We start from the raw sequence: 19,000 nt of genomic DNA, 5'->3' as shown, positions 1-19,000 counted from the left end.
GGGTCTCACTGAGTTGCAAAGGGCCTTACTAAGTAGCTGAGACTGTCCTTGAACCGTGACTCGCCGGTCTCAGCCTACCAAATGCTGGGTTTGTTTGTTTGTTTGTTTGTTTGTTTGTTTGTTTATATTTTGGTACTGGGGATGGGACCCAGGGGCATTCTACTTCCATGGTGTACCCCCCAGCCCTATTTTTTATTCTTTATTTTGCAATAAGGTCTCACTAAGTTGTGGAGGGCCTCACTAAGTAGATAGGCTGTCCATGAACCTTGATCCTTCTTTCTCAGCCTCCCAAGTACTGGGATTACAAGCATGTGCCACGATGCCCACCCTATTTTATATTTTATTTTGAAGCGGGTCTTGCTGAGTGCCAAGTCTGGCCTCAAACTTGTGATCCTCCTAAATACCGTGATCACAGGTGTGTACCACCATATGCAACTTGAAAAAGTACTTTTAAAAGATTTGTTCTAAATAGACACCTGTAATTCTAGTACTTGGGAGGCTGAGGCAGGAGGATTGCATTTTTGAGACCAGCCTTAGCAACCCTGCAAGACCTTGTTTCAAAAATAAGTAAATAAATAAATAAAGGGACGGGGGTATTGTTTAGAGGCAGAATGCCTCTGGAGTCAGTCAATGCTCAGTACCCCCCCAACACACAAAGAATTTATTATAAGAATTTTAGAATGGCTTGACATTAAAAATTTTATTGTGATTTACTGTATTAACAGATTATAATAGTATAACCATGGAACTTGGTGGTCATTCAATGTCAGAGAAATGGAAGTGTCAGGAATTTCTAGAATGTTTGATTGGATACCATGGAATCTAGGAAGCATATAAGATGGCAGAGAGAGAAGGATGGGTTTGCTTTTCAAATAAGATGAGCTTATGTGCAGACATGTAGGTAGAAATATAGTTGTCTGATAGTAAATGCTTGTAATGACAGGAAATCTGGGGCTTAGGAAATGATAAAAAAAAATAGTCATATGTCTTCAAGGAATTTACAACCTAGCTGTGAGGTTTTTTTTAGTACATAGAGAAATTAAGAAGAATAGCGTTTAGTTTTAAAGTGTTAAAGATATCGTTCTGAAAGTATGCAAAAAGTAAAGGGAAACCTATAAGGACATGTATATTTAGGGACCATTTTAGTAATCAGGTAGACAATGGAGAGTTGATGGATGGATTGCAATTTAGGTAGATGTTCATCAGGAAAATACATAGATTAAAGTATGCAATTAAAATATTTTTGTCAATGTGAGGTTTTTCAAGCAGAGAAATTAGTCTTTAAACTGGTTGGCCAGTTTAAAGACTAGATTGTCCTTAACCAAAGGATTAGCTTATAAATAAATATTTGCTAAATGAGCAAATTATTCTCTATTGTATTAATAACCTACCACTTACTGAGGTTTACTATGTTCCAGGGCAATCTACCCTATTTTACTTTGGAACAGGGTCTTGCTAAGTTCCTGAAAGTGCTGAGGCTGGCCTTAAACATGTAATCCTCTTGTCTCAGCCTCCCAAGTGTGGAGATTATAGGCATGCATCGTCCATCATACCTACTTTTGTAAATTTCTTGAATTGTTAATTGTCAACATTTTATCATATCTTTGACAATTTTAATAAATTATATATAGAGTTTTTCTGAATCCTTTATTATGTCTTTAAGGTTTGTCAAGTGTAGTTTATTAAAGTGTTACTTTCTTTTCCATCTTTCCAATAGAAAACATTCTATTTCTCTGAATAGTCTCAAAATTATTTATACTTCAGCTTTAAGATGAACATATATCTCAGTTTACCTGAAACTATTGCTATTCCTAGATGCAGTACCTTTTGACTTTAAACTCACCAATGTCGCCTAATTATCTGAAGTAAAACTTTCCATGAATTTTATTCTACTGGATATTACTTTACAGAGTATTATCCTTCTTAATTTGTCCTTTTACTGTAACATATTGCTTTGATACTACGAATTTTTTTTTTTTTTTTTTTTTTTTTTTACAGTTCTGGGGATTGAACCTGGAGGCATTTTACCTCTGAGCTACAGGGTCTCACTGAGTTGTGGAGGATCTCACTAAGTAGCTGAGGCTGGCCACAAACCTGGATCCTCCTGTCTCGGCCTCTTGCATACTGAGATTACAAGCATGTGCCACCATACCTGGCTACTAAATTGTCTTTAAAAAGAATAATATTAAAATGCCATTTCTTTTTTACAGGAAAAAAAGAAAATATGGCATTAATGATTTAATTTTTTTCAGGTATGTTGAATCGATGGGATGATAGTCAGAGATTTTTGTCTGACCATCCATACCTTGTATGTGAAGAAACTGCTAAGTATCTTATTTTGTGGTGTTTCCACCTAGAAGCTGAGCAGGTACTGTATGAACCTTGAGTTTTTAGAAGCCTTTGTAGAATTCTTAGTTCTTGGTGTTTTTTGTTTTTTATACTATGTACTTTAAATGGAATCAGGAAAGTCATTAGGATTCTAAGAATTGCATTTTTTGTTGTTGTTTCCAGATCTATTTGAATTTAATGTGGGAATTAAAAGTTGTTTCAGTTAGCATATGGAACTTTTCCAATGTGCTTTCTCTACTACCTCTCAATCACTCTTGACCTTGTATATTCCATAATCTTTTGTCTTTTTTAACTAGTCAGAAAGTTATGTTTTTTTTGGGGGGGGTTGCAGTACTGGGGGGTCGAACCTAGGGATCTACCTCAAGCTACACCCCAGCACTATTTTTCATTCTTTATTTTGAAACAGGGTCTCACTAAGTTGCAGAAGGCCTCACTGAATAGCTGAAACCGGCCAAGAACCTGCAATCCTCTAGTCTCAGCCTCCCAAGTACTGGGATTACAAGTGCACACCACCATACCCAGCTAGAAAGGTATGGGTTTTTTGTTTTTGTTTGTTTGTTTTGTTTTTGTGGTGCTGGGGATGGAACCCAGGGGCATTCTACCTCCAAGCTACATCCCAGCCCTGTTTTTATTCTTTATTTTGAAACAGGGTCTCACTGAGTTGCAAAGGGCCTCACTAAGTAGCTGAGGCTGCCCACAAGCAGGGATTCTCCTGTCTCAGCCTTCTTAATGCTGGGATTACAAGTGTGCGCCACCACTCAGGCTTAAAAAGTTATGTTTTAAAAATACAAATCGCTGGGCATGGTGGCACATGCTTATAATCACAGCATTCGGGACGCTGAGACAGTTGGATCACAGTTTGCAGCCAACCTCAGTTACTTAATGAGGAGCTCCATAACTTAGTGAGACCCTGTTTCAAAATAAAGAATAAAAAAATAAGGATAGGGGTGTTGCTAAGAGGTAGAATGCTCTGGATTCTATCCCCAGTACTGCAATAAATAAGTAAATAAATAAATATCCAAATGATCACAGTATTGAATTAGCCTTAAAGCATGGTTCCTCCTTAGCTATTCTGGTCCACATAAAAATAATAGAAACTAAGATACATTTTTTATGTGTCCAAATATTTGACTTACAGCTAAGGAGAGTAAACTCAGAAATACTGGAAACATTTAAAATTTGATTTAATATACTAATTAAAGCTATTTCTAGCGGTATTTTACATTACTTTAATGTGTTTGTTTTTAGAAAGGAGCTCTAATGGAACAAATAGCACATCAGGCTGTCGTAATGCAATTTATTATGGAGATGGCCAAAAACTGCAACGTGGATCCAAGAGGCTGTTTTCGTTTATTTTTCCAGAAAGCCAAAGTAAGTAGTTATTTTGTATTGTTAAATGGGAATATTAGGTCATACCTGAGATCTCTTTGTTCTGTATACATTGAGAGAAGGCATCTAACCAGAAAGCCAGTGGCTAATTTCTGTAGATTTTCTGGTGATAATTTATTCTTTTATACTTCAGTTATTCATGTGCGTATGTGTGCACGTGCGTGAGTTTGTTGCTGGGATTGAACCCAGTGGCATTTCTTCCTCTGAGCTACAACCCAGCTTTCTCTTTTTTATTTTTTATTTGGAAACAGGCTCATTAAGTTGCTGAACGCCTTGGTAACTTGCTGAGGCTGGCTAACCTGCATTCCTCCTGATTTAGCTTTCTAACTACTGGGATTACAGGCTTGCACCACCATACCTGGCTTGTATGTATTATGAGTCTCATGATAATCATAGCATGCATGTGTACTGAGACCCATTCAAATGAATATGTATATTCAGGAAACTTGCATAGCTCCATCATTTATTCATTTAATGAATATTGAGTCTCTATGATATAAAGCAAATTTGGTTCAAAGGCAGAGAATACAGTGTTGAATAAGAAAGCAGACTATTGTAATGAAAAATATGAAAAAAATTGAACAATTAGAGGAATAGCTTAAAAAAAAATTATGGTCATAGACTATTATGGTCATTATATATGTATGTGGTACAAAGAATATTATTAAGCCATTATATATACATGAAATTTTTTTATATTTTAATTGGTCCATCATAGTCTCATATCATAATGCAGTTCATGGTGATGGTGATGTACATGCACACAGCATTTGGTGGCCTTTCCCCTGGCTTCCTTCTTACTCCCTTGCTTCCCCATACCGAGTATTGAGATTGGCATTTGTATTCTCACAGATGTGCATAATGTCACTGCCCTTCACCTCCCCCCACCTTCCCCTAGACCACCTCCCTGGCTCCATGGGAGTTTCTCCTTCATTATCTAGAGTCCTTCTGGTATCCTGAATACTCTAGCTTCCACATATGAGAGAAAACAGGACCGTTTACTTTCTGTGACTAGCTAATCTCAACATAATGTTCTCCAAGTCCATCTATTTTCCTGCAGATGTCATAATTTTTTTCTTTATTGCAGAGTAAAATTCCAATGTGTGTGTGTATCCCATACTTTTGTAATCCATTCATCTGTTAATGGACACCTAGGTTAGTTCCATAATTTGGCTATTGTGGATTGTCCTGCTATAAACATGGATATGCATATATTACTATAATATTCTGATTTCAGTCTCTTTGGAAAGGTACCTAGAAGTAGTATATAGCCGAATCATATGATGGATCTACCCCCAATTTTAATGACCTAACAAAATTCTTATGCTATAAATTCAGAAGAAGTGATACATGTTTATATAGTCAAGAAAATGTTGGCCATGTTAAAAAAATAGATATGAGCTGGGCATGGTGGTGCACGTATGTAATCCCAGTACTTGGAAGGCTGAAACAGGAGGATTGCAGCCTCAGCAAGTTGTGAGACTTTCACCAACCTAGTGAGGCCCTCTTTCCAAATAAATAAAATCGGACTGGGGACATAGTGCGAAGGTTTAATGCCTCTGGGTTCACACATACACACACACACACACACACACACACACCCCTACAATGATTTCATATTCATTAGATTAGTAATAATTTTAAAGTCGCCTAAAAGTAGAACAATAACTCAAATTCACTGCAAGTAGAAGTATGAATTGTAACAACCATTTCGGAAAATCATCTAGAAAATTTAAGTACATATATGAACACCCCAAAATTCTTTTAAGTATATATGTAGAGAGTAGCTTCTAAGTATGTTGTTCAGGGATCCCTGAGAGTCTTCAAAACCCTTTCAGAAGACTCTTTAGTAAAACTGATTTTATAATATTACTAGAATGTTATTTGCTATTTTTATTTTCATTCCCTCATTGATCCAGTAGAGATTGATGCCAAAGTAGTTGTGAGAATCCATCTATCATCTATTAACCCAGACATTCAAGAGATTTGCAAAATGAAAAATGGCACAAATTTTTTTTGTTTGGAAAATACAGTCTTAAATACACTTTTTTTTTTTTGCCGGTCTGGAGATGGAACCCAGGGTCATTCGACCTCCTAGCTACACCCCCTGCCCTATTTTTTATTCTTTATTTTGAAACCAGGTCTCACTGAGTTGCAGAGGGCCTCACTAAGTAGCTGAGGCTGTCCATGAACTGCGATCCTCTGGTCTCAGCCTCCCGAATGCTGGGATTAGAAGCGTGCACCACTATGCTCGGCTTTTTTTTTTTTTTTTTTTTTTTTTTTTTTTTTTTTTTTTTTGAGACAGTGTCTCACCATGTTGTTTAGGGCTGATCTTAAACTTTTGAGCTCAAGCAGTCCTTCTTTCTTAGCTTTCCAAGTAGCTGGATCTACAGGCACACACTATGCTTGGCTCATTTTTCAAAGTAAAAATGTTATTAATGTTGGCATGTAATAAATTTTAATGCATTACCTTTTTGGTAGTACTGGGTGATGACCCCAGGGGTGCTCTATCATTGAACTACACCCCCAACCCTATTTTATTTCCTTTTAAACAAGGGCTCCCTAAGTTACTGTGTGCTGGCTTCGAACCTGTGATCTTCTGTCTCATCAGTCTCCAAAGTACTAGGATTACAAGTGTGCCCCACTGAGCCTAGCTATGATTATTATTTAATTATATTTTAAACCCCTTATTTTTCATTCTTAACAGTAAATATTGACAAAACAATCGTGAGGCTCTAAAGTAGAGAATTGCTGTTCTGCAGTTACTCTTAACACCTGTGCAATCCCTGGAACCTTGCTTTAACCCAGGGTCATTCTAACTCCAAGACAATACACACACACACACACACACTCTCTCTCTCTTCTCTCTCTCTCTCTCTCTCTCTCTCTCTCTCTCTCTCTCTCTCTCTCTCTCTCTCTTTCTCTCTCTCTCTCTTTTGAAACAGGACCTCACTCAGTTGCTAAAGCTAAACTCAAACCTACAATCCTGTCTCAGCCTCCCATGTACTGGGATTATAGGTATTTGCCACCATGCCAGTTTCTGTTTTTAAATATTTTTTAAACTAGTAGCAATAGTCCTGACCTTAATGCCCTAAAGTCTTCTGAAGTGCAACCTAAGTCAGAAAGTTTCCTGAAGTAGTAAAGCTGTAATGAGTAAATGATTAAGTTAGAATTTTAGCTAGGCTTATGGTAACTAGTCTGAGTTTTTACTTGACACATAAGAGCAATAAAGACCTTACTTTCTTTTTCATCTTACATTAATGGATATGTTTAAACTGGTGCTTAAGCCAGGCATGGTGGTACATATTTGTACTTGGAGGCTGAGACATAAGGATGGCATATTCAAGAACAGTCTTAGCAGTTTAGCGAGATTCTCAGCAACCTAGAAAGCCCCTGTTTGAAAACAAACAAAATTTTTAAAGGCCTGGGGATGTAGCTGAGAGGTAGAATCCTCCTAGGTTCAATCTCCAGCACCTCAAAAACAGTAATAATAACCTGGTGCCTAATATAATGAACACGACCAAATCATATACACTCTTTGAAATCTTTTACAAAATAGAACTGAAAGGTGCTGAAGGGGTTCAGTCTTAACATTATATTCTTAATATTTGAATAAGTAGTAATATTCATGGGGTGCTTACTTTGTGCCAGACATGGTTCTAAGCACTTTACATCGATAACTTATAATTCCTTATGGTTCTTTTTTTGGTGGTACTGGGCTTCCTGGAAACCCTTCTACCTCCAGGCTAAACTCCCAGACCTATTTTTTATATTTTTATTTGGAAACAGGGTCTCCTAAGCCAGCAAGGCTGGCTTCGAACCTGGGCGATCCTCCTGTGTCCGCCTCCCAAGCGTGTGCCACCATGCCCGGCTCTTATGGTTCTTTATGAAGATTTCTATTCCTATTTTGTTGGTGAAAAAATTGGCATAAAGAAATGAAACAAGTGGCCTAAAATTTACTTTAAAAAGTCATTCTAGATCTAAATCTCTAGGACTTAGACATGCAGGAAATTCAGCACTTGTGCTACTTATGTTCAGAAAGATCACCTTTAGAGATGAAGCCAGCATTTTATATCCACAGAGTACCATATTTGGCTGAAGTAAGATGCCGCTAAAATGTGATCAAGGCAATTATTCCAAAATTCATAAAGACAGGATGGCAGCACAAAAGATTCTTTTTATTATTTGTATATGATGCTAATAACTTGGGAGTACTTTGGAAGCTGAGACAGAAAGACCACAGGTTCGAGGACAGCCTTAGCAACTTAGCCAGGCTTTTAGCAACCTACCAATAACCTGTTTCAAATTTAAAAAAAAAAAAAAAAGGAAAATAGGGCTGGGGATGTAGCTCAGAGGTAGAATACTTCAATGCTCGATCCAGGGTTGAAAAATAAAAATAATTTCTCTTAAATTAGATCACTAGATGCCTAAAAAATGTTTCCCATTTTCGAGCATAATGCATCATACTTTTTTCTCTGTAATATTGAAAAGAGGTATTTGCTTAACTGAAATAGTAAGATGTTTCCATAATGAAGTTGAGTGTTGAGTATTATTGGGTTTTTCATAGCTTTTACAAATAGCGAATAAAAGGATTGAAAAAATTGCGAGAATTAGATAATAGTGTCCCCTCATTAAATTCTCTTATAAGAATATAAGGGGATAGAATGAATGTGTGAGGCTAAATGAGAATTTTTGGATCTTGTCAAGGATCCAGATAAATCGGGAAAATACAGAGAAAACCTACTTTTGTTGTAGTTGTGTGTGTATAGGGAGGGATTGTTTTTTACTACATTGTTTTATTTTTCTGAAGCAGAAAGAAATGGAACAAACCAATCATAAATGTTCCTATAAAACAATAGTTTCCCCAAATCTGACAAAGACCGGGATAGTTTCTACATTTAGACTACTCACCTTGCCTTTACTTCTTCTACTCCAGCCCTGTTATATACTTTTTAGGATTTATTATAGGGTCCAGAAGTCTTGATACACATGGTATTTGTTTTTTGTTGTTTTAGGCAGAGGAAGAAGGTTATTTTGAAGCATTCAAAAATGAACTTGAAGCTTTCAAGTCAAGAGTAAGACTTTATTCTCGATCACAAAGTTTTCAACCTATGACAGTTCAGAATCATGTTCCCCATTCTGGTTTTGGATCTATAGGCTTATTAGAATCCTTACCACAGGTAAGTTGGAAAAGTAAATATTTATCTTATAAATTTATTTGCATAATTTTTGTTCTTTTGGAATATTCTTGTATGCAATACATGTGATTTAATATACTTGCCTCAGAAGATAACCTTTAGTCCCATTTTATATCATTATTTCGGCTTTGAGTCTCTTCTACCTCTTAAAGTATTTAGAGAGATACCAAATTATATCTCTTTTTGATGTGGAAAAGATGAACTGTACCTAAATATTGTTAAGGGCAAGTATTACCTATTGATCATCTCAGTCATAAAGTTCTCAAGGAACATCCTGAGGAACATCTCATTCTGAATAGAATTATACTACTTTATGAATTTTATAGGACAAACTATTTCATAGCCTCTGTTCAAGTGGTACCAAGGTGATCTGTGGCATGATTTATGTAGCATCATCTTAAGTGTTGTTGGTATTGCCACCAGGCATGGTGGAACACACCTGTAATAGTAGAACTTGGGAGACTAAGACAGGAGGATTCCATGATTGAGACTAACCTTGACAAGACCCTTAGCAACTTTAAGACCATGTTTCAAAAATAAATAAGAAAAAGGGCTGGGTTGTAGCTTGAAGGTAGAATGCTCTGGAGCTCAATCCCCAGGACACCCCCACCACCACCACCACCAAAAAAAAGTATTGGTGTTGCCTAAGATGTAACACTTTTTTTTTTTTTTTTTTTTTGGGTGGTACTGGGGTTCCTGGAAGCCCTTCTACCTCTGGGCTACACTCCCAGATCCATTTTTACATTTTTATTTGGAAACAGGGTCTCCTAAGCCAGCACACGCGGCTGGCTTCGAACCTGCGCGATCCTCCTGTTTCTGCCTCCCAAGCGCGGGGATTACAAGCATGCGCCACCACGCCCGGCTAGGATGTAACACTTTGAAAAAACATTAATAAAGCTGGTGATACTGCTTCCAGTAGTATTGGCAACTATTGGAACCTCTTGAAAGTCTGCTGTTAGATTAGGATAAAAACTATGTCAGCCAGGGATGATGGCTGACACCTATAATTCCAGTACTTGGGAGGATAAATTAGGATTGCGTGTTCGAAGTCAGCCCTTAAGAAGTCAGCCCTTCAATAACTTAGACCCTGTTTTAAACTAAAAAATAAGAATAGGGCTGAAGGTATAGCTCAGGTAGAATGCCCCTGGGTGGTTCAACACTAATACCAACACCAAAAAAAAAAAAAAAGAAAGAAAAAAGAAACAGAAAACAAAATATTACCAGCTTGAAATAAGAGAATTTCTAGCAAAAAGAAGAGGGGCCAGGCGTGGTGGTGCACGCTTGAAATCCCCACGCTTGGGAGGCAGAGATAGGAGGATCACGCAGATTCAAAGCCGGCCACACTGGCTTAAGAGACCCTGTTTCCAAATAAAAAAAAAAGTATAAAAAACAAATAGGTCTGGGAGTGTAGCCCAGAGGTAGAAGGGTTTCCAGGAACCCCAGTACCACCAAAAAAAAAAAAAAAAAAAAAAAAAAAAAAAAAAAAAAGGGGTTTCAGACCCATTAGGCTAGTTGATACTAAAAATTATTAGTTTCTAGCCAGGCGTGGTGGCACACACTTGTAATCCCAGCGCTTGGGAGGCTAAGACAGGAAGATTGCACAGGTTTGAAGCCAGCCTCAGCTACTTAGTGAGGCTCTCAGCAACTTAGTGAGACCCTATTTCCAAATAAAGTATAAAATAGGTCTGGGAGTATAGCCTAGAGGTAGAAAAGCCCCTGGGTTCCACCCCCAGTACCACAAAAATAAAAAATTAAAATTAAAATTATTAGTAGTTCCTGCCCATTTTGATTGTAGTAGTAGCATCTTAGAGCTTAGTCATCTCATATCTAGGCTCCAAGATTATAAAACCTGTGTTAGCCAGTTTAGTCTGTTGCCACAAAGTATTTTAAGATGGAAAGTCTCATTCAGAACACAAAATGAGTGCAATATTTTTAAACCTCAGTAAGTGGTAAAGATTGAGATTTTCAGTATCTTGACTTTGTCACTATGTCACCGTTTCAGTTACAGGTATTGTATGCTCTGTATGTAAGGAAAATAGTGGGATCAAAATAATCAAGTTCTGGTTTTAAAATAAGTAGCAATGTTCCCCCTAATTAGATATGTAGGAATATTTTCCTGTAGATTTTCAACATTTTTTTTCTGTAGAGTTATCTAAATATACAGATAATTTTCTCTTCAGTTCCTGAGAAATAGCCCACAGGTAAGTATGTTTTTCAAGGCAATTGTATAACCAAAGTCACTGTCAAATCCAATATATAAACCTCCCCAAATCAAAATGTCACATAATACATGTGGAAGAAAGAAAGAGACTTGAAGGATATCACTGATGGAAACACACATACACTAAGATGTCATAGCAGCTTGTATTGCCATGAAGTGGCCTCTGGCTTGAGAGAAGTAATTATTGCACATGTCAGACAGCAACTGATAGCAGCTGCTAGACATCCATTTTACTCAGGGGGAGGGGATCCTGGGATTGTGTAAATCTGACTCTGGAATTGCTGACACTACCAGGGTTGTTCAGACAGATTTCTTTAATATGAGTTACCTGACCAAGTCGTCATAGTGTGAGATTTTGAGCATCCTGGCTTGGTCTGTCCAAGGAAGAGGAGGGCTGGATAAGATTTCACCTAGGTACACAGGATTACTGACTGATTGAGGGAAACAGGATAAAGTGAGAGGCCACATAGGGGACCAAGTTGTCAGTTGAGAAGAGGCTTGAAAGAAAATCTTCCCATAATAATAAATCCCATTTTTATATCAGTTTACAGATTGAAACATACTTTCATAAATTTATTTAATCTTCTGAAAAAATGTTGTGGTTCATTTCCACTCATTTTTATGAATGAGTAAACTAAAACTTAGAGATATTAAATAATTTGCCCAAAGTCAACACAAAAAGTGGTGTAGCTAATATTCTAATTCTGAATTTCCTACTTGTTCACCTACTGTTGAATCATATACTACAAACAGGACAAGAAAATCATGTGCTCTTGTGAAAAACCGGCCATTGGGTCAAGTAAAGTATTAAAACTGTTAATAGATGAGAATATAGGCCAGTCAGTAGAATTTCAAATGTCATTTAAATTAGGGACATTGATTGTTTTTCATTTTTTAAAAATATTTCCATAATAGTGTCTTATGGTTCTTAGAGAAGCAAATGAATTCTGGAAAATTCCCTTGGACAACTCTCAATATTCATCTGTCATGGAAAACTAGAGCCCAGTCTTAAGAGTAATTGTAAACTGTAAACTGTTCTACAGAGAGAGAGGGAGAGGGAGAGGGAGAGGGAGAGGGAGGATGTGTGTGTGTGTGTGTGTGTGTGTGTGTGTGTGTGTAACTGGGAATTGAACACAGGGGCATTCTACCTCTGCTCTACTCCTAGCCCTATTTTTTTATTCTATATTTTTGAAACAGGGTCTCAGACACACACTTGTAATCCCAGTACTTGGGAGGCTGAAACAGGATTGCAAGTTTGCAGCTAGCCTCAGCTCCTTAGTGAGGCCTCTGCAATTTACTAAGACTCTATCTCTTTATTTAATAAAAATTAGAGCTAGGGATATAGCTCAGAGGTAAAATGGACCTAGGTTCAATCTCCAGTACTGCATAAAAGAAAAAGTTACATTTATGAATTGTTCTGTGTAAAATATAAATAATCCCAGCCGGGCGTGGTGGTGCACGCTTGTAATCCCCGCGCTTGGGAGGCGGAGACAGGAGGATCGCGCAGGTTCAAAGCCAGCCGCGCGCGCTGGCTTAGGAGACCCTGTTTCCAAAAATGAAAATGTAAAAATAGGTCTGGCAGTGTAGCCTGAAGGTAGAAGGGCTTCCAGGAACCCCAGTACCACAAAAAAAAAAAAAAAAAAAAAAAAAAAAAAAATATATATATATATATATATATATATATATATATATATATAATGCTTGGGAAGCTCAGAGAGGATCATAGGTTTAAGGCCTGTCTCAACAATTTATTCATTTATTTAGTTAGTTAGTTAGTTAGTTAGTTACTTATTTTTTTGGTGGTATTGGGGGTGGAACCCAGAGGCTTTCTACCTCCGGGCTATACTCCCAGACTTTTTTTATATTTTATTTGGAAACAGGGTCTCACTAAGTTGCTGAGTGCCTCACTAAGTAGCTGAGGCTGGCTTCGAACCTGTGTGATCCTCCTGTCTCAGCCTGCCTCAACAGTTTAGAAAGGCTCTCTTCAACGTAGTGAGATCTTGTTTCCAAATAAAAAATAAAAAAAACTGAGGATGGAGCTCAGAGAGAGAAATCCCCAGGATTCAATTCCTACTACTGAAATAATAAATAAATAAACAAACAAACAAAAACTAAACTGTTCTTTTATTCTCTAAGACTATGGACCTAAATACTTCTCAAAAGATTTCAGCTGGGTGTGGTGGTGCATGCTTGTAATCCCAGCATTTGGGAGGCTGAGACAGGAAGATTGCGGTTTGCAAACAGCCTCAGCTACTTAGCGAGGCCTTTTGCAACTCAGACCCTGTTTCGAAATAAAGAATGAGAAAAAATATGGCTGGGGTATAGTTCAGAGTTAGAATGCCCCTGGCTTCCATCCCCAGTACGTACGTACGTACATACATACATACATACATACATACATATTTCTCACATTTATTTTACTTAGTAAATGTATTTTCCCTTTATTCAGATGTCTTACATTTTTAAAATTTACTGCTATCATTAGATAATCTTCAGTATACATTGCTGGCTTAAAGCAGCATTTATTATTTAAATTATCAATAGGTGTGTACATATACTACATGGAAGATTAGCCTTGTACTCAGCCTTGTATAATTAAATAATTAAAATTATAGTTCTGTTTAAAAGATAAAAAGGTGTGTTTATTACATTTGTTAACATATATTATTCTTTATCACATGTCTTTAACTGATAGCATCATACTTTGCCTTTGTTTTATTGGGTTTCAGCCAGAGTCTGATTACAAAGTCCTACTTCTTTCCTACTCTGCAACTCTTTTTTTTCTCTTCCCCAGAATCCAGATTATCTTCAGTATTCTATCAACACAGCTCTCCGCAGTTTAAGCTCTGTAGTACATAATAAAGAAGATGATGAACCCAAAATGATGGACACTGTATAATTCAGCTAAGACTGCTGAGGCCAAGTGCTATTTTGTTACAAGAAAGGAAGAACTTGGCTATTTTCTTGACACTTTTATGGGTGCTGCACTTTATTTTTGTTCGGTTTTTGATGGAAGGGAAAAAAAGAGTACTGAAACGTTTTGTAATTTTTTTATGTGCTGCTAGGTTTTTTTTGTTTTTGTTTTGTTGTTTTTGAAGGGAGGAGTGGTACCATATGTTGCAGGAAGTCAAACTGAACTCTTTTTTTCCCCTCGTTGGCTACTAAATTTGCCTTTAATTGTTCTCAGTTTTGGAAATCAGTATGAAAATCTGCACAAATGCAATGTTTACAAGAACTGGTTGATTCTAGGAGGCATCTGCTACATAGTCTCTTTTTATATGGATATGTACATGTCCTATTCTACAAAAATAATTAAAGATAAAAATGTACTTGTTTCCCACTGCTAATTTAGCTGTCAAATCTGGTGTTTCATCATATTAAAAGCAATAAATCAGTAGTTGGTAATCTACTAAATAAGCTGGGTGGCACAAATTTTTAAAAGCCTTTCCTCTTAAAATAATATCATAGTTGTATTTTCGGCACCATCAGTTAAATTCTTGACTATAACATAAACTTGACCTAAAGACATTACATTTATCCTCAAAGTATTAAAGCTATTCTTTAGAAATTGAATTTACCCCGTTGGCTTTTTAAATATTAAGGATTATAGTGATATAGAGTGATGAGTTCATGCAGGTTTTTTTTAAACAAGGTAAACTTCAAGCTTATTAATTGCTTTATTAGTTGACACAGTCTGGGATCTCTCAGGGAATACGTTTTAAAAGAATACTAATGACCTATAAGAACAAACAGAAAGAATAATATGATTTTTTATTTCACTCTGGTATGGCCTTTTAAAAAAAGGCTTTTTTTTTTTTTAAGGCAAGAGAAATCTTGTAGAGCTGACTGCCTTGAGCTGGCAAGGACTTGTTTTTAAGAATTTGTTAACCCTTACCATAATGATGGCTTTTGCTACATTTTTATTCCTCTCTAGCTTAGTTACCATAGAATGATTCCAAGCGTTATTACTTCATGTACAACATTTACTTCAAATCCAACAGGACATTTGATGGTTCATTTTATTTAGAATTAGAGGAGTGCTGACTATGCTGTCCTTATTATTTGAAGTTAATCTGACAGGAACATGAGCTTTGCTTATATTTGGGTGTAGTCTTTGACTCAGTACCCATTTAGTCTAGTAACAAACATTTGGAAGCATACATGGGATTGGGAATACATCTCTCAATCTGAGAAACCAAATAATGCTAAAGGACCCATATGGGATCAGAACTGTGACCTTGGCCTCATTTGTACCTTATTTTAACAGGTAATTAGGAACTTAGTTCCCACAGAAACAGTACTGGAATTACTGAGTCATGTGCTGTAACATCACAATCTTCCTGGTTTTCAGAGTAAAAAGTTTCTTTTGTGCTTTTGATATATATACTCTAATAAAACGTCTGACTAATTTATACAGTGGTATTTATCAGTCTATAATTTTTTTTAACTAATGGCCTAGTCATAGAAGGGTATTTTTGTTGTTTTCCTGTTGTGAAACAGGAAAAAGGGTTAGGTTTGTTGTTTTCACTTAATACCAAATCTAGAGAATGGACACAGAAACAAAACTCCCACTTTGACAGATATGTTATTAGAACCATCATTTTCACTCACTAGTAACAAATTTGGAAGCATACATGGATTGGGAATACAGCTCTCACTCTGAAAAACCAAATAATGCTAAAGGACCCATATGGGATCAGAACTGTGACCTTGGCCTCATTTGTACCTTATTTTAACAGGTAATTAGGAACTTAGTTCCCACAGAAACAGTACTGGAATTATTGAGTCATGTGCTTCATGACTTCAACTTTGCTTTTCCCCAGTATTTGCCAATAAGCATTCAAATTGTTTGATTTTCATTTTGCCTTTTTTAAGTTAGAGTTATTGATGGCTGAAGACTGGAGAAGAGACCACATGAGCAAACTGAGTAAGCTAGACCTAGAACAAGAACTTTTCTTTCAAATTTGACTGTATTTTTTTTACTGTCAAAAGGAAATGTTCTGTTTTGAGTATATGAAAGTGATTTATTTGTATTGAATCATAATTTGCACTTAAAGACTATAACTTACATAATTAGCAGTGGCTTAGTATTAGGAACAGTATATTGACATCTTTTTTTTTTTTTTTTTTTGGTGGTACTGGGGTTCCTGGAAGCCCTTCTACCTCCGGGCTACACTCCCAGACCTATTTTTACATTTTTATTTGGAAACAGGGTCTCCTAAGCCAGCGCGCGCGGCTGGCTTCGAACCTGCGCGATCCTCCTGTCTCTGCCTCCCAAGCGCGGGGATTACAAGCGTGCGCCACCACGCCCGGCTATTGACATCTTTTTTATTTTTCTTTATTTTGAAAATGTTCTCTTTAGTACTGTGAATTTTTACCAAAAGTCCTCTTTTCCAGTTTTTAAAAAATAATGAGTATACTACATGAAGGGATAACACATTTTTGTTTTAAGAATTTTTCCCTAAATAAACCATGGCAAAGTCCAAATTGATGAATAAAATATCTTTAGCATCAGACTATTTAACAGATTGTTTCCTTGATAAAAATAATAAAATATTTTTGAAAAATTCAAATAGTTATCTCTCCTATTGACTGTGTCATTCTATCAATGGTGGAAATAATACTGATTTGAAATTATTACTTTTAAAATAGATGTGTAACATTGTTTTCCAGTAATACCATTAGTGGGCTCTTTCAAATATTGCCTGATGAGTTCACAATCTCCTATAACATATCTTTAGGAAAATCAGGTTCTCTTTTTTTTAGACTAAGCATTCATATTAGAAAGCAAATTAACACAGTATATTTTCTTGCAGGATGAAAAAAATTGTGAGTTTAGGAAGGGTAATGTGAAACCTTGGGGTATTTTCAGAGGAAAAAAAAATGTTTTACTGCTCTTAGAGTAAGTCATGTGTTTCTTACATTGATGTGGGACAGAAATGGTACTTGTCCAGGTTGAGGTTAGGTTCCCATTTAAATTTGCCTCTGTCTCATACACACTAGACCCTTAAATCTGGTGCATCCAGTCCCACGTAGAGTGGATGTGTGTATAGTCTTTCATAGGTATTTTGAGAAGCAGATTCATTATTTGCTTGTTTACCACGTAAGTTAGTGAGGGAGTACAGAGAAGAATCAAAGTTGATTATGGATTATTATCTAATAATGAAAACATTTCTCATAAGTCAGAGTAAGATTTGCTGTTTGGTCTTTCCTATGTATGGAAAAAGATTTTTAAAATTCCCATATCCATCTTTTTTGTTGTCATACTAGTGACTAAACTAGGGCCTTAAAGCTTTCTACCACTTAGCTGTATATCCAGCTTATTATTTTTTGTAGTGCCAGGGATTGAATCCAGAGAGGATTCTACCTCTGAGCTACATCCACAGCCCTATTTTTTATTCTTTATTTATTTAATTTTTGTGTTACTGGTGATGGAACCCAGAGGAATTCTACCTCCAAGGTATAGCCCAGCCACCCCCCCATTTTTGCGGGTTTTTATTTTGAAACAGGGTCTGAGTTGCAAAGGGCCTCACTAAGTAGTAGAAGTAGTAGCTGAGGCTTTCCTTGAACCGAGATCCTCCTGTCTCAGTCTCCCAAATGCTGGGATTACAAGTGTGTGCCACCACGCCTGGCTATTCTTTATTTTTGAAGCAGAGTCTGACTGAGTTGTGGAGGGCCTCATTAAGTAGCTGAGGCTAGCCCTGAACCTGTGATTCTCCTATCTCAGTCTTCAAGTACTGGGATTACAAGCATGTACCACCATGCTTGGCTTCCCAGCCTTTTTATTTTTATTATTATTATTATTATTATTTTTTTTTTTTGGTGGTACTGGGGTTCCTGGAAGCCCTTCTACCTCCGGGCTACACTCCCAGACCTATTTCTATATTTTTATTTGGAAACAGGGTCTCCTAAGCCAGCGTGCGCAGCTGGCTTCGAACCTGTGCGATCCTCCTGTCTCTGCCTCCCAAGTGCGGGGATTACAAGCGTATGCCACCACGCCCGGCTTCCCAGCCTTTTTAAAAATTCTATTTTGAATCGCCCATGCTGATAATATAAGTATGGTATTTATTTAAAGCTCTGTTGCAAACTAGTGGGTTATGTATCTATTACTATAGTAAAAATGTATGTATTTACCTCAGTGCCTAGTATAGTGCCTTTTGCTTGTTTGGAATACACAGTAATTGTTCATGGAATTATAAATAAATACATAAATAAATAAATTGCCCATGCTGGCCTTGTGATCCCTGAGTAGCTGGATTGGCACGTACCATTATTCCTGGCTTACTTGGTTTCTTAAAACAGGCTTCTTTGGGAAAATATGACACATTTTATATGACTGATTTATATTTTGGCATGACCATTTAACTTAGTGTTAAATATAGAAAAATTCATGCTTATTAGAGAGCTAACAAGAAGGGGTGGGGTGATAGACTCTACATCATAGGACTTTTACTAGGAGGTTTATAAGCACAGCTAGACAATTTTAACTCTTTAAAATACTTTAAGCCATAACTTCCAGAATGAGCCAGGTGTGTTGAGGCATGCTTGTAATCCCAGCATTTGGGAGGCTGAGACCAGAGGATCTTCGAATCATGATCCTCTGCTCTGCTACTTAGTGAGGCCCTCCACAACTTAGTGAAACCCTGTTTCAGAGTAAAGAATAAAAAATAATGCAGTGGGTCCAGAACCAGACCTGCAAATAAACAAAATCCACAATGAAAATCTTTATTGCAAGGATAGGAAAGCTATAGCTATTTCTGTAGTTGATCATTGAGGACACGTGTGCATGCACGCGCACGCGCGCACACACACACACACACACACACACACACTTTTTGATTGG

At 36.8% G+C, this 19,000-nt stretch overlaps 1 protein-coding gene across 1 annotated transcript in view; it reads left to right on the top strand.

Moving 5' to 3' along the window:
* Nucleotides 1-14,056, top strand: part of CDC37L1 (cell division cycle 37 like 1, HSP90 cochaperone) — a gene marked incomplete at both ends in the record, with an annotated part of 30,080 nt that extends 16,024 nt beyond the window's left edge. The window contains 4 exons of the mRNA XM_080709440.1: nucleotides 2,253-2,368; nucleotides 3,598-3,720; nucleotides 8,754-8,918; nucleotides 13,952-14,056. Coding sequence (XP_080565566.1) covers nucleotides 2,253-2,368; nucleotides 3,598-3,720; nucleotides 8,754-8,918; nucleotides 13,952-14,056 — 509 coding nt within the window. The remainder of the gene's footprint in view (nucleotides 1-2,252; nucleotides 2,369-3,597; nucleotides 3,721-8,753; nucleotides 8,919-13,951) is intronic.
* Between the last annotated feature and the right edge of the window lie 4,944 nt (nucleotides 14,057-19,000).

This window comes from Muscardinus avellanarius (assembly GCF_963383645.1).
Source record: "Muscardinus avellanarius genome assembly, chromosome: 13".
Classification (NCBI taxonomy): domain Eukaryota; kingdom Metazoa; phylum Chordata; class Mammalia; order Rodentia; family Gliridae; genus Muscardinus; species Muscardinus avellanarius.
This window is presented reverse-complemented; position numbering and strand designations above follow the sequence as displayed.